The 26215-nt window shown below is 41.0% G+C and overlaps 1 protein-coding gene across 1 annotated transcript in view; it reads left to right on the top strand.

Moving 5' to 3' along the window:
• B4GALNT4 (beta-1,4-N-acetyl-galactosaminyltransferase 4) overlaps window positions 1–26215 on the top strand; it is a 174779-nt gene that overhangs the window by 139663 nt on the left and 8901 nt on the right. Inside the window, exons 8-18 of the mRNA XM_063289239.1 lie at window positions 1558–1636; window positions 4167–4233; window positions 15142–15285; window positions 15903–16012; window positions 16571–16671; window positions 19182–19264; window positions 20342–21608; window positions 21909–22222; window positions 23199–23352; window positions 25472–25544; window positions 25643–25796. Coding sequence (XP_063145309.1) covers window positions 1558–1636; window positions 4167–4233; window positions 15142–15285; window positions 15903–16012; window positions 16571–16671; window positions 19182–19264; window positions 20342–21608; window positions 21909–22222; window positions 23199–23352; window positions 25472–25544; window positions 25643–25796 — 2546 coding nt within the window. The remainder of the gene's footprint in view (window positions 1–1557; window positions 1637–4166; window positions 4234–15141; window positions 15286–15902; window positions 16013–16570; window positions 16672–19181; window positions 19265–20341; window positions 21609–21908; window positions 22223–23198; window positions 23353–25471; window positions 25545–25642; window positions 25797–26215) is intronic.

Below are 26215 nucleotides of genomic sequence, written 5' to 3' on the forward strand. Positions count from 1 at the left end.
GATTTGGTTTCCATGGCAGCAGCAGCAGCAGCAACATGCAGTGCACCAAGCCAGCAAGTGTGCACAAGGAGGATTTTAGGAGTCTTCTGCTCTCACCGGTCAGAACTGACAGGCAGCAGTGACAGCATGGCAGGATCTCAGCAGTAGCTGCAGCTCTTGTATCGTGCCCCAGTCAGCTGGGGGTGGTCATCTCTTATGGCTGGAATTACTGACAGCATCTTCTTTGCCTATGTTCTAGTTCTTCTTTTTATTCCTTCAGTACTTCCTCTCCTTCCTAGCAAAGATAGCTTTCTGAATGCTTGAAGTTTGCCATAGATCCTTCAATACTGCATTGTATTTGAGCTAAACGCTATGGTCAAAGTTGTGCATATGTGATTTGGAATTACATACAGGGCTTGGCTCAAAACTTCACTTCTGAAAGTATTCAGATTTCAGTTGCACAAATAAAAACAGAAGACATGTTCAAAGCTGTCATAGTTGCATGCAAAGAATTGGACCCAAAAATGGGCAAAATGTTGAATATACAGTATAGGATCAATGGCTGAGCAAAATCTTTGTTTATGTCTAGGCCCTATTCTTTCTCTTGGCGCTGCATCTAGATTTCTCCTCCTTTCCCTACTGTCTGTAATAATAACTGCATTAGAAAGGGTTACATTAGGGCACATGATAATACCAGTCACATTGCTTGAACATGTGTTGTGCATATATTGGGAAGGTAAACTGTCTTTTTTTCCTGGTTCACCCAGTCTCCAGTATTGGATGCTTCAGCAACCTTTACATGTTATATCCTTTTGCACATAAGAGAGCAGGCATGTGAGCAAAGTTAATCCTGTTGCTATTCAATTTGGGTTTGACCTTTAGCGTTTATTCAGCCCATTTCAAGCATTCCCCATATTTCTACAATAACCCTTCAAGGCAAGCCATTATTATTATAACTTAAATTACCAGGATAACAAAGCTGAGGCTGGGAATCAGGGCTTTTCCAAAGGACATTTGTTAAGTTTAGGGCTGAGATGAAATAATTGCCTTTTTAGATCCCAGCTGAGACACTTAATCCCTGCACTACTACCTTTTTCTTTTATCTTTTGTTACATCCACTATTCCTAATCCCATGAAAATATGAATACAGTTATGACAGCTTATGCAAGCCGATGATTTGCAGCTTTTTCTCTGTAAGTGGAAAACTTGGATGTACTTTGCATTTAAGAAAGGGGTATACCCTTCGAGCTCTTCCTATTAGCCTGCAGGGAGGCATTCATGGTATTAGGCATCATTCCCATGATGATACTGTCTGTTCAGTACCTCTATGTAAAGAGATAGTGAAGTGTATAGCAAATAGTACCCCTATTCTTCTGCCTTTCTCTATTCCTGGGAACACACAAGGCTTATTGTTGGACAGTCCATGTGAAACAGGGTCAATGGCAGCTTATTTCATCAGATTTATTTATATGTGCCTCCCCTCCCCCCCATGTCTCTAGTATGTGCTACAGTAGAGAGTTCCCTAGGGTCCTGTAAAGCTGTGAGTATGATCTCTTTTCCTTTTCTCTTCCTACCTAGCATCCTTTCCTCCAGGCGCTACTACTTTGAGCTCCTCCATAAGCAGGATGACCGTGGATCAGACCATGTGGAAGTGGGTGTAAGTAAATCCCTATGGATTATTTTCACCTTCAGGTACAAAATTCCATTAGGAAAATCAAATAGCTTTTGAAAAATAGAAATACCTTTGGCTGCCAGCTTTTTAGCTATTGACTCAAAATATTGTCATTAAATAAATATTTATATCCTACAGAAACTGTCCTGGCCCTAAAGGCATTTCTGGCAGAACGTTAACTGGACTTTCATTAATGCAGGCTTTCAGAGTTAAAAGTTGAAAAAAAAATCTGTCCATGTTTATCGGATCAATGTTTATCAGATAAGACAAGCATAAGGAAGTACTTTTTCTTAACCCCCTTAATCAGATTTACCGTAAAGCAGAGGATGAGGGAGAAAGAGATTAGCACCATCTTCTCATGCTTGCAATAGAGATTGGGAATGTATTTTTCCTTCAAATTAATTATAGTCTTCTCTGCAGGGGAAACGGAGAGAATGAGAAAGAGTTCCTAGCTGATAATTTCTTAAACACTTTTTATTCTCAAGATAAAATGTCTCAAACCTCCAAGAAATGAGAGGCCTCATTTTTATGATTCTCTCAGTGGAGCTGAGTTCCCTTTGCAGAAAGCTTCACTGCACTGCAGGCTGCTAAAGGTGAAATATTAGTCTTTCTTAAAGAGGCTCCATTTATCCCACTTCTAAATTAAATGGAAGAACAGCCACTCAGTATAAATACTCTTCCCTCCCAAGGACTGCTTGTCCCTACTGTGAAGTCTTTGCCAAAGGATTTTGGGTCATCCTGGTGGGTGTAACACCCAGAAATAGGAAATAGGAGGAATGCTACATGGGACTATCTTTGGTTTAACATCAGATACCAATCTTTGTCTGCTTCAAGAACTAAAAAGCACCTGGGCATGTAAAACCATTCTCCCTACTCATCTGTGAGGTGGCTTGCCTGGGTCAATGTTAAATTTGATGAATGAACAGCAAATGGCCCTGTCTAAAAGCTAAATTAAATTAAATTATGTTAAATCCAGACACATGAATGCTTTTGACACTTTTCCACAGTGTCCAAATGTTTGTCAGTTATTCCCAAGGTCCCCTTCCAGGATTAAGTTTAGCAACAAGAAATAAACTTATAACAGCAGGAAAGGGAAGTAGCCTTTTTCTGGGAATTCAGAGTGACTGGCACTGCTTTGTGTCCAGACATTTCAAATGGAAGCATGGCAGACAGTACAATAACTCTCAGCCCAGCTATAGGAATATTATCAGTGAGCCTAAATATTAGTTCTCTGAATAATCCAGGTTATATTTCTCACATTCATGCCATGTAAACTCTACTTAGAGGGCTCTTAGACATGTATTATTTTAAGGAATCCACTAGAGGAACATGCAATTTTTCTGAAATGAACTGTCTTTTAGCTCAGTGGAAAACATTGAATTTATCATAAAAACTGGTTATGCACTGTTCTAAAGCCATGTTGTTTTGAAACCATTTTCCATATACAGAGCAGCTTTGCAATTATTTTTCACTTGCTTTGTTTAAAAAAGTGAACAAATGCAATTGAAATCATGAAATTGTAGGTGTCTCTCCTGCCCCCTTCCCCATATTAATGTTCACTTCACTGATTAGAATACTGTATGTAGTATTTCCATTTTTAAATACAGAAGATGAGTTCATCTGACAGACAGAATATGTGAAGCAACTCCTTTTTAGTACATTTAGAGGAACACTTAGCTTACATTCTTTGAAAGGAAATAATAGCACATTCAACAGAAGGATAAAGGATTTGACTGCAGGTCAAGAAGCGCTGAGACATCACCCAAATTATTTGTGAGAATAATATTGCCTTTTCTTACAGTGCCTGAATAGTTTTTCTCTAAAGTAACTTAAGTTGTGGGGTAGGGAGAAGATCCATGACTGGATCTGGAGCAGGATATTAGCTGAGATGAAGGTTTACATCAGTGCTCAAGGTTTGGTATTCTCACTTTACTCAAACTGATCAGATCTTTATTAAAGAAGACTTTTTTGTTTCCAAATTATGCCCTCAGTACATCTTGAAGGAAGATTGCATAAAGCTCCTTTATGCATATGCATAAAGCATAAAGGTTTTGAGCTTGTTTTCAGTGAAGAATTTCAGCCATTATATTTTCTGTTGTCCCTTTCATGATATGGTATCATAGGAGAAAAACAGTGGGTCAGTTTATTGACAACTTCATGGCTCTGAAGGGGAGCATATACATTTTTTTGCTGGTGAATGTGTTCCTTTACATTAGTTACCAAGCGGCCACTTTTATTTTGCTGTTGCTTTAAAAGGAATATATACCAGTCACATTTCCTGGATCCCTGGGAAGGTCGCAGTTTTACAGTTGGCAATGCCTAATTCTTAACTGCTTTAATGTTGTAACTCTGGATAGATATCTAAGTTTGCTAAAATTTTATTCATATTTGATCCTTTTTGCATTATATTTTATGTATTACATTGGTGGGCTATAACCTGCAGCTGCAACAGTAAACTTTATTACGTATGAATATGAATACATGCAGATTGAATGACTTCTCTTTTTTCTTTCAGTGGCGAGTTTTCCTTCCCAGCTTCAAGTTTGAGGTCATTGATTCCCCCTACATCTCACTCTATACAGGTAAAGGTTCTCTGAGGCTCTAGAAATCCAATTCCTCCTGCATGCTAATAAATAGGATTGCAGTGTTTGTGGTTAATGTGTACAGTATGCAAAAAAGTGAGTGCCATCTGTTTGTATTGCCTAAAAGACCCAGTATTCTGAATTCTTCTTGTATTGAACCCCTCCTCTATGCCCATTTTGTGGTATAAAGCATCATCGTGATAGGTAAGAGGGTCATTTTTTCAGAATAATTAGTGTTAAGAAATGTGGATCAGCACCTGTAGCATAGAAGAACTTCCAGAGGAACGCAAATAAGGATCCCTTTTCTCAGACAGAGGGGCAGCTAATAGAGAAGGAGCCATAAAAAGTGGGAACTCTATATAGCAGTTTAAGGATCATCTTCCAAATTGGATTGGAGTTATTTTTTATGCATCAGGTAAAGCCTGTCCTATGTGCTTAAGCCTTATTGATTAAATATTGTGATTTTAAAAAATGACATTATATGTTTTGTTGCTTCTGAAACTGCTAGTTAATTTGATTAATTTTGCTGTTTGTCATTTGTATTATTGCTTGATTTGGTTAGTTTATTTTTGCTGATTTCCTCACTGCCTCAGCATTACGCTCTCTGATCTTGTATTGTTTTAATTGAGTAACTGCTGTGTTTTTATTACTATTTCATAATGTTGCTCTTTATGGAATATGTAAATTTCAAGGGAGCCCTTTAAGATAGAATAGAAATCTTCTAGATAAATTAATTGAATACATTCTTCCTGAACCTTTTCCTTCATAGTCATTCTTTTCAAAGCTTTACTAGCTGCTTTTACTAATCCTGTAGAGTTTTGGCTTCCCCATGTGTTTTCTCTGCTGAGCTACCAGCTAGACTATAGCCATTTTTCCAGCCAGCCTCCTATAACTACATTCCTGAAAAGCCCCTCTGCAAGTCCACTCTAGAAAGGGGAAGAGTGGATCCAACTGGTTGGTTGTCCTTCCTCCAAAAATGAGGCCCTACACATAGTTAGTTGGGACTAACTCCCATAGGGGCACTTACTACTGAATAAACAAAACTGGGATAGAAATGTGTTTTGCTTTTCCTTTTGTAAGACAAAGGAGAAATATTAATTTGAAGGGTATAAATTATCTAAAGTTATTTAATTAACCTTGTGTTCAATCATTCTTCAATTTCTTTTGATACCTTTGACAGTAGTATCTTTTGAAGCTGGAAAAAAATAGATGGACTGCTGCTCCCTGTGTGGGGACTAAATTAAGGATTTCTCAGGTCAGAGGCTGAGAAGCCCAAGGCAAATGATTGTCAAACTGCAGGAAGGGCAGGAGACAGTGCTAGAATTAAACCACAGTGGGCATGATAAGGAATTGTGCCATCATGTTGATTGTGGGTAATCAACTGTTTTAATAGCTTCTTTCTAATATGCAATGGAGATTCATATCTAGCCATGCCACATCATGTGTCTGAGAGTCTTCGCTGAGCCTGACTCACATTAAGCTGTGTCAAATCAAGTGTCTAGAATCATTGCTGGTCTCTTGTCAATGAGTCTGGCAGCATGCTCATGGAGTGGTGGGTACGCTCCATAAAATAATACCAGATGGATCAAGCATTTGAGCTATGAGAGACATTTAGTTACTGCCTTTCACAAATAAAAAGAAAGAAAGACACTGTAAAACAGCATGAAGTTTTGATGCTTCATTAAAAAGCAAAAGTATGTATGTGTAGTATCTGTTAGGCAGCAGTATATGTACTGCAGATACCTTCTAGGAGCATCAACTGTGTTGCCCGTTCACTATATATCTTCCTTGGTCCCTGAGGAAAAAGAGAAGAGGCCAGCATGAAAGCCCCCCCTCTCTATCCCAGTAAATGTCCATCAGATGGTGCTCCCTAAGCTGAGTTATGAACAGCTGTCTTGTAAGCAAAGATGGATAGTGCAGGATTTAATTAAATCCATAGATCTTCCACTTCCTGCATCATAACTTGGTCTGGCAGCAGGAGGCGCTTGATGAATAGATTTCTGCCTGGCACTCAATACACAAGGTGCCTATAATTAAGTATCCAGCAGAGGGTGTAGATAAAGCAGAGGGCATGTGTAGAAGTACAGGGGCACGGTTGGCACATGAGGAATCATGGCAATTGGGGTATTGACAGAAGTGCCTGTAAGATAGATGGGCTGTGAGGGAATGTTTCCTTCTGGAGACATCAGTCACTGTGAATTTTCGCCTCTGTCCTCTGATCTACAGCTAGCACCCCATGAAAAGTGATTTTCTTGGTATCTCACTCTTTGCCTGAAATCCCTTCCTTTGCCATGAGACAGATAATAAACAGGAATAATTGCATTTGGATTTACAAGAGATAGGGAGGAGAAGGGTAAAATATTATCATTTAACATTTAATATATTTTTAGCCATTACACAGATTATCGCTGGCATAACTTTTGCATTTGATCACTCTTCAGCTGTGTCCAGGGATGTCTAGGATAAGTTTGGTGCTGATGCATACTGTACAGGGAGTTCACGCAGTTCTCACTGCAGATTTTATTGTATTTGTATTCTGTTTTTCAAAATTTATGAAGCAGTTTAGGCAGTTTAGCGATAACAGCAGCAATAATACAGTAATTAAGACCAATTGCAAACATGGAATCAACAACTAACATTAAAATCAAGAAGCTGTTCATCAGTCAATAACTTCAAAGGCAGTTAGAACATGTAACAGGTTAGATTTCCCAAAGCAGCCTATAATAAGGATGGTTGTACCTCATCAGGCTGTCTTAGTGGAGCCCACCTGGTGAATTTTCCCAGCATATCTCATAGCATGGAGAACGGCCAGACTCATGCTGCCTAAGAACCAGCTGAGTAGCAATACAGTTCTTGAAGGACCAGTGTCATATCCTGCCTTTAGGTTGTCATAGTTGAAAGACAGGTAGCAGTAACTGCAATACCTTTTTGGAAGGCAAATCTCATGTAGACAGTTTGCTCTGGAAATCCCCAAAGCATTTAATAACAACAGCTGTGCTTAATGTTGTAATTTAGCTGCCACATACAGACAAGTGGATGAATATTGAGGATGTTATCACAGACTTTGCTGCTACTCAGCATCTGGAATTACCCTCCTTGAGTTGGGGAGTGCGGCTATGGATAGCAGCAATTTCCCTCTACCCTGCCCAGCCCCTCAAGCTGCTCCTCTCTGGCTATTTAACCTTGCCTACTTTTCTTTTTGCGGCATTACCTGCTTCATCTTCTTAGCCTGCCTGTTTGCTTTCCACAACTGTTATTTTTTAAAAAAAAATCCTTGCCCCCCCCAACAAAAAAACTTTTTGAATTCTAGCAGTCCAAAATTATTTGCAAAGCTTCAGTCAAAGAGAGTCTACTCCAGCCTTTCTCAACCTTTTGACCCTGGAGGAACCCCTGAAATAATTTTCAGGCCTCAAGGAAGCTCTGCACATTCAGGCTCAAATATAGGCCAGAAGTTACAAAATTATTATATTTGTTTCATGTTTGGCCTGTATATATGCATTAAGAGGGTTCCTAAACTAAAAATAAAGAATGAAACTTACCTCTTTAATGTGAAGTTGCCTGAATTTGAAATAATTTTTTAAATAAATCGTGATCTCCCAGGGGACCCCTAGTGACCTCTCACAGAACCCTAGGGGTCCACGGAACTCTGGTTCAGAAACCCTGCTCTAGACCCTTTAGAAAGAAAGCAGCAGTCAGCAAGTGTGTGTGGAAAAATGCAGGACAACACAACAAAACTATGTTGTAGTTAACAAACATGTACCAGCTATTCAAGAGAGATTCCCTTGGGAATGTTGGTGAAGCAATTGAAGCACAGACTAAGGGAAGTGTGCTCTTGTCCTTCCAGGGTTGTGCTTTCCCTAACACGTCACTACATCTTCAGTGTGACTGGAGGGAAGGTCTTTAAACAGCTGCCCCATTTTGCCAGAGCCTGCCTCACTGGAGCACCAAATGCCAACACACGCTTTGACCTAGGGGGCTAGGTCAGAGCTGCACTGGTCTGGTCTGGTGGCTGCAGTAAACTACCCTAGATGTAAATGGTCCCAAGCATTGTTGAATAGTTTCCTCACAGCTGAGGCAGAATAGTGCCTCCTTCATTTTAATTCTTTATTGCAGAAGTGGAAATACCATTCTGAGCAACTCCCAGATCTAGCTCATCTTTGTAAAACAAATAAACCCATTATTACATTTTCCTATTAAAAATGCATATATATAGCCAACCTAAAACTTATGGGTAATCATGATAATATGTATAGTACATTAAAGCATCATCCTCATATTTCTATTTATATTTTATACAGCTAAATAAATATATAATCCTCTTAAAACAAATTAATTGTCATGGCGCAAAAACAGAGCAAAGTGTCCTTTTATCAAGACCACACAGCTAGGGAAGATCAAGGAAGCAGGAACTGTACAGATTTCAGTAAGGTATCTTTAATGCTAGTCTGGAGTAACTACACAATGTTGGAAATTGTAAGAGGAATTTCCTACCTCCATTTATAGTCAGTTCATTAAGGCAGAATCTCTTTACGTTATTTGAAGCGCTTCTTTCAAAAATTCATGCCACCAGGGCTAAGCTGCGATTTATGAGATAAGGTGCCAGTGGACTTGTCTTCTGTCTTTTCATTGTTACTTTCTACTCTCTTTTATATTTCTCTCCCAGCCTCCCCACACTCTCTCACATCTTTCTTATATTTGATATTGCAATTGACATTTCTGGCCAATCTTCTTGCCTGTTTTGAAATCTAATAATACATACTGTGATTCTTCCAGCGCTTAAGTTAATACAAGCTGTATTTTCTTAGATGCATGATTGCAAGTGAGTTAAACATTATTAATACTGCTTGGTTTTGTCTGACCCAAACACGCAGCGGATAACTTCTGTTTTGAATTTCCATCTTCTCAAGGTTCCTTCCTGTCCTGTTGGGTTGGGAGGTGTCCCTACAGGGAATTAGAGCTGAGAAAGCCACACTGCTCAATTGATACAGGAATCTGGCCAGCAGGTTTCCTCTCATTTTTCTGTAGCTGTAGCAGCTTTTTAGTATTGACATGGATGAAAAGCTGTGCTGTCAGTGAGCTAAACAGATATGGCCATAACATCCATGAGGCATCTTTTATAAATAAGAGTGAAGTGACCTTTACTTTTCAGTGCTTCAAAACACAAGGGCTTTGCTCTTCGGTGATAGCATTGAAATTCTCAACAAGCCCTTTATTTTTGTGTCATGGACACAGCTTGTGATATTATATAGCAGTTTAGGTCACTGCCCCAAAGGGGCAAATTAAATTTATATTTGTGGGCTGTTTAATCTGTGCTGCCTGAGGGAAGGCCTGGGAACTAGAGACATAAATTACGCATCACCGAAAGCTTCAATTTCCATATTCGATCCAGAGATTTAGACTGGGGTTGCTTTCGTGTGACAAAAGTATAGTTTCTCTCAGTATAGCTAGGAAAGCTTTAATCAAGGCAAGTGCTGAAAGCTTTCAGAATTGTTTTCCCTAGTATTGTGATGCACATTTGTGTTTGTTTGTTTTGTTTTTTAATTTGGCCTTGTGCTGTCAAAGTTAGTGCCTTGGTGGTAATTAGCAATAAAGAGCAAACATTTTCATAAATAAAATGAATTATCCAAATAATTGTGGTTCTGACCAGAACTATTTGAAGGTCCTACTCTCTAACTCTTGGAGCGGTCCATCCACTGAATCTTAAGCCTTTAATATACCCTGTCAGTAACAGGCAACCTATTCACAAGCCTCCCACATTCCGTTTGTGTGTTTGAAACAGCGATGAATGAATCAGACTCTTTTCAGTCTGGGTATGATAACATGGGCATCCATCCTGTCCTGCTTTCACGTGAGTTTGGGAATGTTCTTAGATTTGCTTCTAAGACATATTTTAAAACGATTTCCGCCAAAACCCATATTTTTTTGGGGGGGAACCCATTTTTAAAAAGTATTTTCTGATACACCTTTTGAACTGAAAACTGTGCTGGATCGTTTAAGGAATCTTGAGGCTAATTAACTGAAGAGATACAGGCAAGGATTGTTCGTAACAAAATGCACAGGATTCATTCTTCAAGACCCCCCCAATTGCCAGCTCATCATTTTAAAGACTTGGGTCAACTTCATAAGCCACTTTGTCATCAAAAGCCTTTTCTCTGCAGCGTGCCCAGTTACGTGTCAGCAGCCAAGCTTCCTTAGCTTCGGATGCCATAGAATTTCTACAAGTTGCAGACTCTCCTTATATAGAAGCAGAGTACCAGATGTGTCAATTGGTGGAAAGGAAATGCCCTCAAGTTGCAATGGTTTTGCTATAAAACAGTTCTGACAGAATATTTCTAGGAAAATCAATCTTCTGTTGGTTTTAACAGATGGAATTAGTATGATTTTAAAGACAGATTGTTAGGAAGTGTTTCAGGAGAATAGTGGACATGCAGGCATGCTGAATAACTTAAAGCATTAATTTCTGACAGAGCTTGTTTGGCCTGATATTTTGTGTTTCAGGTTAAACTGTTTTAAAGCAAGAGGCTCTGCATAGCAATGGTATGTGCTGATTGCTCTTGCATGGAAGTATTATGCAGAAAAAAAATCTGTGAATGTTGTTATGAACAATCCTGGTCTGTAACTCTCAAGTTAACTGGCCTAAGTAGCATAGTTCCATGTTGCAAAAATAATAGATGAAGATTTGGTATGTAAGTTTAGTATAAATAGTTAAGACCAACAATAATAGTCTTGTTGAAATTATCCATGTTCTGTGCCTCCCCAGATGACGGTCAGAATTACCTTAATTGGTCCTTCTTTCATAAAGTGTAATAAGAACAGCTTTTATAAACCACCATTTTTACTGAAATTGTTCTCCCAAGGCCTCTGTTAAGCTCTTTACTGCAATCACATTTGCCCTTTTCCTAGAGAGCTGAGCCAAATCTGTATGCTAAGCATAAGCTATCTTGGCACAGAAAATCACAAGCAGATAAGAATGGAACCATCTATTCTTCTTTGATGGGTGAATCTGCCTTACTTCTAGCAGGCTTGCCAGGATCTCCTGCTGACACAAGGAAAGAGAACTAATATTGACATTTCTCTCCCTCTGCTGAGGCAGCCTCAGTGCATGGCCAAGCCATTGCTCTTTCAGTAGAGTGATACATGGTACAATTAACATCCTCGGTGTACACTACATCATTCTTCCTTCCCCGATCCCCCCCCCTGCTCTTTTTAAAAGATGCTTGGCTTATTTATTGGCTGAAACAAACCAGAATCCAGAAAATGGAAGTCATTGTCTGTTGCTTTAGCTTTTTAGCGCTGTATAAAGACTTCTTTTTTCCAAGAGATCACTTAGAAGAGAGATAATTGTTCCCCCGAAAGTGTTGATTCTAACATAAAGTAGTTGAAGGAACTTCAGGAAAAGAAAGTTTCCATCCTATCTTCTCCAGCCCATGTCCTACCCTGGGGTTCACAAAATAGAGCAAGGGACAGCATCAAATAGTATAGGTCTGAAAAGCAACAGAGAGTACAGACAATAAAGCACAGTCAAGATCCAGTCTATGGCGGAAGTCCACAAACTCCAATATGAAGAGCAAAGAATTGTCTTGGGGCAGATGAGAAGCCAAGTAAGAGGACGGTGATGGGGTCCCTTGCAGGGATCTGTGCGCTGCTTGGATTCTTTGTGGAGGAAAGACATTGATGTAGACCACAACCCCACATTGTACGTTACTTCACATTACTCTCACCAAGTCAGCAGTTGAGGACCCACCCTTCCCTGCACTGACATCGCTCACGTGTGATCAGCGTCATGTGTTCAGCTATATTATTAAGGTCCTGGTTCATGTGAAGACCTTTGCATGTATGGAAATATGTCTTTAGCTTTTCTCCTGATGGAATAGTGGTTAGGGTGTTAAACTAAGATCCAAATTCAGATCCACCCTCAGCCATGGAAGCTCACTGGGTGACTTTGGGTGATTCCTGCTCTCTCAGCCCAGTCTAGCTCTCAGGATTGTCATGGTAGTGGTGAAAATGGGAGGAAAGGACACTATGCACACTGGCTTGAGCTCTTGGGGGGAAAGCAGGATGCATAAATGTCACTTTTTGTGACATTGGTGGGAGGCAGGATTCAGCTGAAGCACTTACCTGGTGAGCATTGTTTTGAGCAAAGCCTGAATGAGATTATGGTCAATGCAGGAACTGCTAGATCAGTGTTTCTTAAACTGTGGTCCAAGGACCCCTGGGGGTCCCCAAGACCCTCTCAAGGGTCTGCAAAATCAAAATTATTTGCCAGATTTTGAAGATATTTGCAAAAATTTAAAACAATGTCATTCTTCTCATTATTTATTTGTTAAAAGAATAGCGTTTTTTCATGAAAAATATTTATGTTAATATCGAATGGGCTTAATATTATTTTTACATGATTCAATAAATAAATATTCTTTGAATGCATCAATTTTAATTTTTAATACATTATATATTGATAAATATAACCCATACAAACAAAAGCTTTTTGGGGGTCCTGCATAATTTTTAAAAGGAGTCCTGAGAGCAAAAAGTTAAGAAACACTACGCTAGATCACCCTTTCTAGATGGTGTTGGACTACAGTTCCCAGAATTCCAAGTAGGTATGGTCAATGGCTGGGACTTCTGGAAGTTGGGAGTTGTAGTCTAGTACATCTGGAGATTGGGGAAATGGGTATATGTACATTTATTTATAAATTTTCTTCATCATAAAAATAGCTCAAACTCTTTCAGCTTCTCTCTGGAGCTTGAATAGTATGGGGAGGCAGGATAGATACATTGCACCTTTTCATTAAAGACTGGAACCTTGTCTTGAAGAGTCTGTACAAAGCATGGAGATACATATTGTACATTTCTTTCTCAAGGAGTATTATAATTACTCCACCTTGATTCTTGGGAGAAGTCAAGTAGTCTTAGACGAAGCACAGTTCTTTCTATCCTTTTAAAAGGACACATATCATCTTGAAAAATGTGTAGGGATTAACTTAAGCAGCTTTTCATACTAACAGTCATAGTCTTGGTCAGAAACTTCAGTTTAGGAATTAATTGTGAATGCTATATACGTTTGCTGAATGTTGATGTACCTAACAAGGCAGAAATATATACAGATAAACAATGCAGGCCATTTTATACTGATCAGCAACAAAAAATATGTGGAGTCCTTGACATACATATGATGATACTAACAAAAGACCAAGAGACTGTGTGCCTTGAGTATCTCTTCCAACCAGGGTACCCAGAGCACAGCTGGTAAGTCCTTTTTTAAAAATATAGTTTTATTAAAAGTTTTTAAAAGGAAGATGAAATCTAATACAAACTAATATAAAGTAAGGAAAAAGAAAAAAGGAAAGAAACCAAAGAGAAAACTATAAGTGCAAGAAAGGGGAAAAAAGGAAAAGAAACATAGAAAAGAAAGAAAAAAGATACAAACAAGTGGCTTCTGATCTTCTTTAAAGCAGTTATAAGTACAATTACAAATTTACCTCTTTCTCTAAAGTTACAACATGTCTCTTTTCTTTCTATAATCTATCCTGTCTAATCATCAAAACCATAAATCATAAGTTCATTTTTTTTCTGTTTTCCACAAAAAGTCCATAAGGGGTTTCCAGTCAGCAATAACTGTAGATATTGTCATTTCTCTGATCAAAGAAGTCAATTTGGCCATCTCGGAGAGTTCCATCATCTTCACCAACCATTCCTCCATTGTGGGTAGTGTCAAACAATAGTATTGCTGCAGTTGTCATTGAACTTTGTTTGCTTATATGATTTTTTTCCAAAAAAGTCCCAAAAGAAAGACCTCTGGTCTCAACTGTGTATTAATCTTTAAAATCCTCTGAACCAGTGTATGCATTTGAATCCAAAATGTTCTAGTTTTTCATGTCCACCAAGCATGATAAAATGTCCCTTCTTATGGTTCATATTTCCAACATACATTTGAAGTGCCTTTATACATTCTAGACAATATCTCTGGTGACATATACCAACGGTACATCATTTAGTTTATGTATTTACTTCTCACATTTATCTGGCTGTCCATCTCACACAAGGCGACTCTGGGCGGCATAAAACAATTGGTGTATAGTTGGCCCTCAAGACAACTAGTTGTGTTTGGAAATGAGCCTTCACTAGGAAAACACATGGGCACTGATCTCAAGGCATATCCACCCCCCAGGGGCAAAGGAAATTAAACTTTTGCACATGCCTGTATCTAAATCAAAGCACCTCCAAAGGAGTAGAGAAACCACAAACAGCAAAAGGTCACAACCTTTCACAGAATAGCAAAGAGCAGAGAACAAGAACTGATAAGCATAAAGGAAGCATCAAGGCAGTAGCAAAAATGGCAGGGTATTAAGGTGAAAGTAGGAACCCAATACCAAGCAAGATCTGCAGCAAGGTCACCAGATTTAGTAGTATAGATTCATAAAGAAAGGCCAAGGTCAAGGCAAGCAAACCAAACCGGTATTGACACATTCATCAGAAAGTATGCTATAAATCAAGTACTTGGACTAAGAGTTTCTAACAAATGGTACATTAAACAGGCCATGTGTGTGTGAGTGTGTACACACACACACACACATGAGTGCACATGCACACAAACCACTTGAGCTCCAGAAAACTCAGAGCTTCTCAGAACAAAAATGCCGACCAGAAAATGACATTAACAAGGAAGAGAGAACTGGGTGAGGAAGAGAGACTGCTAATCATTGTTAGTCAGAGGAGTAGGTCGGTTGCAGCTAGTAGGCCTAGTGAAAATGCTAGGAATCTATTCCAAGAAGCCTCTTGCTTGGTACCTATTTCTGACAAATGTGAGATGTGGGCTACCTGTGCTGTGCAAACATCCAAGGATATGTGAGTTTTACTCCCACCAATCATACCTCCTCTCTGCCTGCCCCTCTCTTCCTCTTCCCTCAGATGAATCCAGCCTAAAAATGAATGAGGTAGAACATGTGCCTCAGTCTCTTGCTAGCCACGCTGACAGCTACCTCTGGGGTACACAAAGGGATGAACATGGAGCTGATATGCTGAAGCCTGACCCTCGGGATATTTTCTTCCTCAGTAAGTGGGAGAGAAGAAACAATTTGACTAAGAGAAACACAGTTGGACACTAGGAAGCACTGTTGTGCTCTGAAGTATGATACGAGCAGGCACTTAGGAATTAGGCTAAGTAAATATTAGTTTTAGCAGCAAAGGGTTAAGCGGGCATTCATTAAAAAAATGTTTATGTGAAAGTTAGGATGACCACCTTTCTGTGTTATAATCTTGAGATCTTCAGAAAGCGCAAGATAGATGTCTCCAATGTGATGTTCATCAGGAATATTTGGCTACTTCAGCATGGGAATAATGAAAGGTGGTCCAATATGTTTAGAATGCACCAGGGTAGGGAAGTCTATATTGTACCACGTTTTGCTGCAAGGAAGGATGCATCTTAAAAAGTGCTTCTTCACAGAAAGCAAAATCCCTCCTTATAAAGTAGAAAGTGCCAAGGAGAAAAATATCTGGCACTTAACCCAAGATGTTAAGTATCTTTAGTATGCAAGTATCATAGACTAGGGCAAATCAGACAAGAAGATCACAGTCCAGAGTGAATCATCACTTGAGTTCGTGTGGACCCCTGGAACTTCACGTGGTCTAGAAAGGTCTCATTTCTTCTTTCTTAATTGCCTTTATCTCAGCTCCACAGATTGAGCCATCCCATGTGGAGAATGTGCTGGTGCCTTGTGCTTACAGCCCCACATATGTGGTGAAGGACTTTCCTATTGCCCGCTATCAGGGCCTGCAATTTGTAAGTGTCTGATGGGATTTGTTGCCATTTTTTCCCCACCCGCATCTTTCCTCTTTTTGTCATTCCTTGTTAGTGTGCAAAATAACAGCGTCAACAGTGATCATAATGTTTTAATGGGAACTGCATTAACATTAGTAAACCAGAAAAGAGAGGAAAGGTGAATCTAGGAAGAGAGGACTGGGAAGGGATAGAGAAAAGAATGGATAGCCAATTGCTACCTGAACACTGGAAACCATACTTAACTTCTCTTAATAAGTCCCTATGTGTCTGTAGGCACAATATCCTGGAGTGGAAGTTTGTTTCTTGATAAAAGAAAATAAAAGCTAGATTTAAAATATATCACAACACAGACATTGATGTGCAGTCCTTAACAGTTTCTCTCACCCTTGTTGGGAAGGTTTATATCCATGGTCCTGTATAATGACCATGTTTTAGGGCTTGCTTGCTTCCTAGATGAGATAATCCATATGTCTGTTCTCCCTTTTCCCTAGTCTCTGTAGAAACTGGGAACATAGATACCTTGCTGTGACTTTTCTCACCAGCTTTCCCCCCTTACAGGTCTACCTCTCTTTTGTTTATCCCAATGATTTCACCCGGCTTACACACATGGAGACAGAGAACAAATGCTTCTACAGAGAGTCCCCATTGTACTTGGAAAAGTAAGTATGAAGGAGAGTCATTAAAAAAAACAGCTCTCAAAGGAACGATTGAACTGTAGAAATCTATCAATGAAAGAAAGCATTGTCTTTTAGCAGGCAGGAGGCTCATCCACACAACCTGGCCGCAGCAGTGACAATATGCCGCACTTACTGTTTGTTGAGGACTTATCTTTGCAATGGAGCCTCATCTAGGAGGTAGCCTACTGCTGAGGCATGTTGAAGCTGGGTCCAAGGTGTTCTGGTGTGAAAGAAGTATTTTTCCTGGGAAAATGGAAGACCTCCCATCTGGACAATCCATGGCCTATGGGAGAGGAGACTTGAGGCGATGTGATCAGGGTGTGAATCTGCTCAGCTACAGGTCTGTGGTAGGACCACCCCCTTCCATTCAGTCCCTGGGCTTGACACCTGTTCTGTGGTGCTGTGTTGACTCTGAGGGAGACTGAAATTACCAGCTTTCACAGCCACTTCCTCCCCACTCCCACTTTTAATACTGGTGACTGGTGCACCTAAAGATTATGATGCCCTAAGCTGATTGGCCTTCCCTGCCTTAACAAGTGTAATAGAAAGGACTCAGCCCTTGTGCTTCTGTGGCCTGTATGGTGGGGCATTCACTTCCCAGTGCCCCCTGCTTTCTGGGAGTGCCCCTCAGCAACTCTCCTCATGGAATATTCTAAAAAGTAACTTGTAAAATGTCTGAAGTCTGGTACAGATAGGACTTCAACATACAGCTACACATTTTTCCTCTTCTACCCTTTTGGATGATCAAAACTCTGTGTGCTGTGATTTGATACGTGAATCAGTGAAGTATTTCTGAAATTCCAGCTCTTTAACAACATTGCAGCTGCATCTCAGTTACAAAAATCTGGATGACCAATGTGTGGCAACGAAGAGAAGCTTCTCTTCTCTTCTCTTCTCTTCTCTTCTCTTCTTGCCATCTAGTAGTTGATAGATAGATCAGTCAACAAGTCAGAAATAAAGTTGGAGAAATTATGTGGATGTGCCCAAGAAGAGCATCCCACAGCTGAACACCTCTCTGAGACACACTAAAACCCCTTTAACTCTCCAAGAACATTTACTCAGTGGCTTCACCTGAGTGGCACAAATCCATACAACTACTAAGTTGCAGTTAGTACAAGAAACTCTTAATTGCCATCTAGTTGTTGTTAGGCTGATAGATCAACTATCCTTTGGGGAAAGAATTAAAAAAAACATTGATCAAACAGAGCATCCAGACCTTACAAGCACCACCCTGGTGCACATTCTGCACAGCCGTTGGTGGTGGCTTTTCCTATGGTTAGTGACACTTGAATTTAGCCAGGAAAAAGTGCCAATCCCTGCCCTTATAGTGTCACATGGAGGAGTTGCATGGAAAGCAGCACAGCATGACCTCATTCTGGATCGTCATTAGGGGCTTGATGGGAGGCAGCACAATTTATGCTGATGTGATTTCCTCCCAGCTCTGGGGCAGGAGGAGAGCATAGCAAAGCAGCTCTGTGGAAATGCCCTGAGTGTATATTTGGAATATAAGAATGCAAGAGATATTTGACCTTTGGGCTTCTAGCACATATAATGATAGAAAGGCTAGAGGTCAAATGCCATAGACCCATTATCTTATCATCTACCTCTCTCTCCTTTCCCAGATACCTCAAACGATCTTAGCTATATTTGCATGGCCACCCTTAATCTTGATGCTCTGCAGAAATGTCTCCAACCCTCCTCAGTCATTTTAAAAACTGATTAAAGTAACCTGTTGGTGAGAAGCAAGTCCATGACAAGTTGTGTGTGCTGATGAGTCCCACTTCTCAACTATCAACAGCTGCAGGGAAGGGTCTTTACAATGAGTTACACATGAACTGTGACTTTAATCTAAATTTCAAGTTCCAGCTTGTGAAGAACCCTCTGCATTTATAGCTATATGTCTGGAAGGCCCTTTCAGCAGACATTTGCAGCACAGGTGTGAACTCCAAGGAGAAGCCTGAATGGAGGATTGGGGGCTCTTGGCATGGCTCCTTGAGCCAGTTTTAATTACAACTGAATCATGTACAGGGAAGTACAGATTTCTGCATCTTAGACATTATGAGTGCTCTCTGACACTGGCATTGAGACGGGATTCTTACCTCTCTCATGCTTTGCTCCAATTACTTGTCAGATATATTTCACCAACATGCATTTATAGCAAACATGACTGGATTAGAATTTGTGTTCTTTTCTAACTAAATGTTCTGAAACTCAGTTTCAACAACTGCCTCTATCCTTCAGGACCTGTGTGTCTACAGTAGGTGAGTACACATGTATAGCAAACCACTCTATACATCTGGTGAAGCAGTTGTGACTCACCAAACCTTCTGTTCGCAATGTTTATAAGTCTTTAAAATGCCCTTCTAGAATTTGTATCTTTGAAAATAGGATTATGTAAGCCAAAGCCCTCAGCTACATTTGAGCAACACAAGTTTTGTGTGTGTGCGTGCGTTTGCACACAGCATCTGCAATGTTATTGTTTTCACCTCCAGATTTGGCTTTTATAAGTACATGAAAATGGATGAAGAGGAGGAGGATCTACACCAGAGGGCCTTTCTCTTCCTGAATCCTGATAGTGAGTATTCTTAGGATCTAGCTTCCTCCAGCCAGTCAGAGGCCACTTTTATTTTTTAACCCATTTTATAAGCAGCTGTTGAATCCTTGCTTGTCAGCAGTATTATAATAATACTGCTGACCATCCACTTGCAGGACTTAAAGTAGTACTGTTGTGCCATCCACTTGCAGAGCATACATTTCCATATGTGACAGGTTATGTTTTGGGGTGTTTTCTGAATGCATTTACACCAACACTTTATTTTTAGATAGCGTTGATATTAAAATGCAGTCAATACTTTTCCCAACCTAAATCCGGTTTGCAGCAGCAAAAATATTAGACCTTCAGCCTCTGTGACATGTAGCCTTGACTCTTCTCAAAGAATGTATGTGGCTTTGTTAATTAGTATGGGGAGAAAAAATATCAATTCTTCTGGTTCAGAATTGACCAAGGTTTATCACTCAAACTCCTAGTTCTGTCCCAAAAAGATAAAAACTCTTCATTTAAAATAAATCCTGGAAATCTATACAATGTGTACTTTTTTTCTTATTTTGCCCAGAGTGATTTTGTAAACACATTTATTTTTTGATCCCAAATAATTTGTTAGCCAGAACAGACTAGAGGCAGGGAAGAATAACAGTATAGGTAAACAAAGGTCTTAAGACTATTGTTTTTCATTATATCATCAAGCATCTTACTTAGGACAGGGAGGGGCAACATGTCTCTCACACACCCCCAGCTGTTGTTATACTGCCTCATCCATCATCCCTCACCATTAACCATGGTGGCTAGGGCTCATGGAAATTGAATCCAACAAACCCCAAAAGCCATCCCTGTCTTACAATCAGAGCAATGGAAGTTGCTGAGTTTAGAAAACAGAGGGGCACTGTGGCTTTGTTTTCTTGTGGCCTATGCTTACCCTGAATGTCTGCCACTTTCTACCTCCCCAATCCCTTCTCAGTCTTCTCTTATAGGCCCTGCTGACTCAAAGCTTTGTTCTTTATCTCATTGTCTGCCATACCCTCCCTACCTATAAGTCATCCTAGCAATCACAGATACCACTCCAAGATTTGACCTACTTTGTGAATAATTTCCTAGATTTCCTTGATGATGAGGAGGAAGGAGCTGATAGTCCTGAACCTACTGACCCTTTTCCTGATGTCAAGAGCCCCAGTGTGTTGGATCCCCATGTGTTCCCTGGAATGAAGAGAAAAGATAGGCCCTTAGCCACAAGGGACTATGGGAATAACATGGACTATTATAACTTTCATCAGAAGCAAAAGAAGTTTAATGAAGAAGGAGACCTCACAAGGCAGCCTGTCCCCATAGGCCCAAGCAGTGGGCCTACCCTGACTCCATCTAAGGGCTTCCAGGCCCCTGAGAATGCAGCACCCTTTGGAGAACATGTCATTATCAATGGCCGGTCCCTCAGCTGGGCGCAAGAGGTGGAGAAGGGAAGGAAGGAAGGTGATCTGGGACTGCTGTCATCTTCAAAGAGAGGCAGTTCTTTCAGCCTCCAACCTCACCTTTCTGTGCCCTTCTTTGCTGGAAAGGCCAAGCAGCAGAGCCCTAAGGAGGAGAAACAACCCAAGAAGGAGTCTAGCAAACCTCCAGAGAAAGTGTATGTGACCAGGCTGCAACCTAGTAAAAAGAAGGCCTCATCGCAGAAGGATGTTTTCCCTGGAGTCTTCCTCTATCCTAGGTCACCAAGGAAGGTGCGATTGGACTCCAGGATCCCTCAGGGGCACCCTGCTCCCTCCACCAAACTCCACACCTTCTCTGCCCATAGGACATCTTTGCTCATAGGTAATGCCACCAGGGAAGCAGATCTTTCTAAAAGGAAAGGCCTGCGAGCCGGCCGGAAATGGGAACAACTTTATGGTAGGCAAGCCCCCAAAGGTAGGATTAAGCGGCGGATGCGCCCAAGTGCCTCGATGTTGCCTGCAGAAGGGCTGTTTGGCAAAGAAAACTTTGAAGTCACCACTCCAGCAAGGACTATGTTAGATTTCAATTCCTCAGAGGTGGTGCTGTCTGAAGGTGTGCAAGTGACATCTTTCCTACAGATGTCAGAAATGACAGAATCTCAGCAGAAGGAACTTGAGGGCCCCAAGAAGGCCCAGGAGGAAGAGGTGGAAGAGGAAGTGTCTGATTATAGCTATGAGAATTCTGAGCTGCAGAAGAGCTGGCTAGAGGACTCCATCAATTGGCAAAGGACGTTCAGTGTCAGCCCTGTTGACTTTGAATTGCTACGCTCAGACTGGAATGATCTGAGGTGCAACGTTTCAGGAAACTTGCAGCTGAGTGAGAGTGAGGTGGTGGATGTGGTGGCTCAGTATATGGAGAAACTCAACGAGAAGAATGGCGGGTAAGAATGGGGGAGGATTATGTGAAGGGAGGCATTGTCGCCAGAATGGATAGGGGTGGAATGAGGATCCCCTTCACCCTTCCATTCAGCAGTTCAGGATACTCCTCTGGGGGGGAAATGGTACATTTGTGTGTTTGGAGGTCATGGGAAGGATCTTTCTGCCCAAGATCTTGTCAGAATAAAGGAGACAAAGCAATGCTAAATGAATGAATGTACAGCTGATATAAGGTAGTTTCTTGGAGGAGAGTATTTGATGTGGCCCAAGATTCCATATGACAACTTTCGTCCCCCCACCCCCAGCATCTACACTCTCTTGAGGATCGTTAACGTTGAGAAGCGGCGAGACACAGCCCGGGGCAACCGCTATCTGATGGAGCTAGAGCTGATGGAGAGGGGTCAGAGAACAGTCCGGCTCTCAGAGTACATCTATGTCCTGCTCCACCAGGGCAAGTCAGAGGACAGCACTGAAGTCAACCCTGAAGGGCCTGCAACTGCATCCATGGAATCTCAGCCACCACCTAGTGCCTGGAGCCTTCTGTATGGAAAGCCCATCCTGTGCCGGCCTTTGCGGCTCAGCTGGAGGCGTGATGTAACGGTACATTTTGTTGTACCAGGTAAGAGATTGCCCCCTGTATCCCAGGAATGAAAGGCTACTTTCCCCAGCAGAAATGGCATGACATATGAGGCAGAGGACAAAACAAGGCTGGAGACCAACTATTTTTGGGGTTGAAAGTAGTTTTGGGGGAAAAGGTTTCTCCTGGAATACACACATATTCTTTTTATCCTACTATCACCTCTGGATAAATGGATTTTTCAGGGTTTTTTAAATCAATATATTAACCTATAGAATCTACTTAATAGAAGAAAAATTGGGGTGAATATATTTAGCACGGGCATATTTAGCATTCTTCTTTCATATTGTCTTTATTTATTTTTTATTTTTTTTGATGAGTCAGTCAAAAGAAGCAGCCATGCTTGAGCTTTTTGGCCCAATTCTTATGTTATCCAAGTGATGAATTTGCTTCTTCCTCATTGTGGTTCCTGTGGGACCTTGTTGACATGAAATGAGAGAAATTATGGGAGGAAAGTCTGTCTATGACCCATTTGGGAAGGAAATGAGGAAAGGGTGAAATGACTAAGATCTGTTCCTCCCAAGCTCAGCTGTGTGCACCATGAGAGAAGAACAGCAAAGAAAGAGTACTGTATCCCAGATCTTAAATTATGTGTTTCTGTTTGCATTGGCAAATCTGTATTCTTTAATGAGACTATAAAAAGAGCAAAGATTCACTGATCAATAGTTGATAAGGAAATTATATTGGTGCTTAGCTATATATTGGCATCTCTTCACTGTATAACTATTTCATTCTGCTACTAGAAGAATGAAATGCCAAAACACTGAATTTCTAAGGGCTAAAAATTTCTGAAGTCTTTTGAAGTCATGTTTGAAACATAGGCTGAGAATTGCCCAAGTGCCCCTGCTGTTGTGTGTCCATAATGACAATTGAAGCTTTTAATCAGGGGGATGTTTCCCCATGAACACTGTATTGAGTATGTGTTAAGATGCCAAAGACCCCTGTTCATATCTTGCAGTGAAGAACCAAGCACGCTGGGTACAGCAGTTCATCTCAGATATGGCCAGCCTATATCTGAACACCAAGGATGCTAATTTCAATATCATCTTGGTGGATTTTGATAGCGATGACATGGATGTGGAGAAAGCACTTCAGGAGGCTCACCTGCCCAGGTAACCCAAGCAGTGACAAAAGCTCCAGAACCATTTCCTCTGATGGTTCTCCCTAAGTCCATACAGCTGAATCTTAAAACTTTTGAGCCTTTCTTAATGACTGTTAATGCCGCCCAGTACATTTCTTTGCAACATACAGTAGGTTCAGTTAACCACCAGGGAGATGACTAAGACTGTTTTAATAAAATCTGCTCAATTTCCTCTCTAAACTTGCAACTTCATGGGCAAAGAGCCTGTTTTCTTTAGCTGTGTGGGAGAATGAAGCTTCAGTAGCAGAGGGTAACAGCAGAAATGCCCCAGTGCTTCTGCATGCAAAAAAGAGATGCCAACAACAGAATGGCTATACAGAGACCAGAGTTGTGTATGAATGGTGTACCTGGTTGATGCCATTGCTCTATTAAATCTGTTTGGATTATTTCCTTGCTTTATTAATTATTGTAAATATCCAGATGATGAATTAATATACAGGTAGCATAAAAACTGGGAGACTGTGAGTTCTAGTCCCGCCTTAGGCACAAAGCCAGCTGGGTGACCTTCGGCCAGTCACTTTCTCTCAGCCCTAGGAAGCGGGCAAGGGCAAACCACTTCTGAAAAAACCTTGCCAAGAACACTGCAGGGACTTGTCCAGATAGTCGCTGAGAATTGGACACAATTGAATGGATTAAAAATAAAACTGCAGCCAGAAGCATATGTACTAGGAAATAAACCTCACTGAAAACAGTGGAATTTACCATAAGTGAGTAATTGCATGTGTCACATTTTATTCATTCTTCAACCAAAGACTCCTAAAGCAACTTCCATAAGTTCCATTCACTGAAAAGGAAGCCCAAAATAATCAGTGTATCAATAAACAACTAGTTATATTTTGGCTAAAGTTTATTGATATAACTATTCCAATAGCCGATATGGAGATATAAGCAAAGGAGACCAAGCCACTCTAGAACCAGTAAACACTAAAAGGGCCACCGGATAGAAACAAAGGACGAGCGCCTTGAAGGCACCACTATTATATGGAGCTTGTCCCCAGGATTAATACAGAGTAAGGAAAAAAGAAGAGACAGCCACAACTGTGATTTTATAGCCCAGCTTGGGCATGCTCAAAAGGCCCAGCTGGCACAAAACAGATAGCCACTCCCCAGGTTTGATCTTCTAGGTGTGTCCACTTGGGAGTATGTCAACTTAAGGTTCACTCAGTTTTAGGGGGGGGAAAGAAAGAAAAGAGCAGAGAAGTAGAGAGGATATCAGTGCCTCTTACTTCATTCTTGCCCATTCACTGCAGTGAAAAGTAGGAGGCTCCTTGCCCTCCTGTTGACAGTCTAAAACAGTGTTTCTCAACCTTGGCAACTTTAAGATGTGTGGACGTCAACTCCCAGAATTGGAGTGGACATCAACTCTCAGAACTGATGTCCACACATCTTAAAGTTGCCAAGGTTGAGAAACTGGTCTAAAATCTACAAGCCAAAAGGAAACAAAGGAGGGAAGAGGAAAGTGATAATGAACAGCTGTAATGAAAAGCCAGAATTGCTGAGGGAGTAGCCCTGTGATGGACTTAAGATTTTTCAACAAGATCCTGTGGCTATAAACATGGAAGTAATTCCACTACATTAAATAGGATTTATGCCCTGTTTATGCCCTGTTAAGCATGCAGCCTGAGTTAGTCTGTGACAACTCATCTGAATTGGTAGGGCTGTGAATTAAAGAACAGTTCCTGATTGTTCATTTGTTTTTATTTCTCTTTGGTTCAATTACAGTTCTGGAAAAGGCAATGGACAAGAAAATGTTGATGATGAACTTTCCTTCTAAGAATAAGTGAAGAGTTAAATGATTAAAAAGTAACTGATGAACTTTTGGTAGTATATGAATTTATTTATATTTGATTGAAAAGCTAAAGAGATAAGAGTTAACATTCTCCACTCTATTGCCTGTTCTCTGCCTTAACTGTTGTGTAATGTTCTCCACCAAGGATAGTCATTTCTTGATTTGTAGTCCCTTCCCTGATACTGGGAAGCTTCTGGTATTTGGAGGCATTTTACTTAACAGTCTGTACTTCCCACTGGGTCCTCCATCTCTGTGCCTTTATTTCCTGCCAGCTGTTCCTGGGGTGTTATTTCCTTTACAGGTACCAATATTTGAAACGAACAGGGAACTTTGAGCGCTCAGCAGGACTACAGGCCGGGGTGGATGCCATAGAGGTGAGGCCCAAGGAGAAGGGGGTGACTCTTCCTGGAGTGTTGAATGTCTACTTTGCCCCCCACTCATGGCCTGCCTGTGATGCTCTTTCATCCCTCAGGATGGCAGCAGTATCGTGTTCCTTTGTGACCTGCACATCCACTTCCCCCTCAACATCCTGGACAGCATCCGGAAACACTGTGTGGAGGGAAAGCTGGCCTATGCCCCCATTGTCATGAGGCTGGGCTGTGGGAGCTCTCCACAAGAACCCAATGGTAAGGCACTGCTGCTCCTGGGGGAGCTGGATTCAATCAATGCGGCCACTTGGTTTCATTCACACAGTTGAGGTGGCATTGTATTCCTGAAGTGGGTGAAACCAGAAGCCTGCTATAGCAGCAGCTGCACCCTGGTCCCTGTGTAGTTCTCACCGGGTATCTCCACTCCTTCTGAAAACTTTGTTTGGTTCTCTTCCACAGATAGGGTGGCTCAGTAATCCTTACAGCTGTGGCATGACAGCAGAAACAATATGCGAGCAACTTCAGGGATATTCCAGGAAGCTCTGCTTGGTAAAATTCAGCCTGGGTTTGGCAGGGCTCCTGCCACAAAGCCCTTGTGTCTTCACAGTCCAGAAACAAAAGGGAAACCATTGACTGGGGACTGGTGCAGCATATTCAGGCACAGACCTAGGAATCTT

The sequence above is a fragment of the Candoia aspera genome, chromosome 1 (assembly GCF_035149785.1).
Source record: "Candoia aspera isolate rCanAsp1 chromosome 1, rCanAsp1.hap2, whole genome shotgun sequence".
Lineage (NCBI taxonomy): Eukaryota > Metazoa > Chordata > Lepidosauria > Squamata > Boidae > Candoia > Candoia aspera.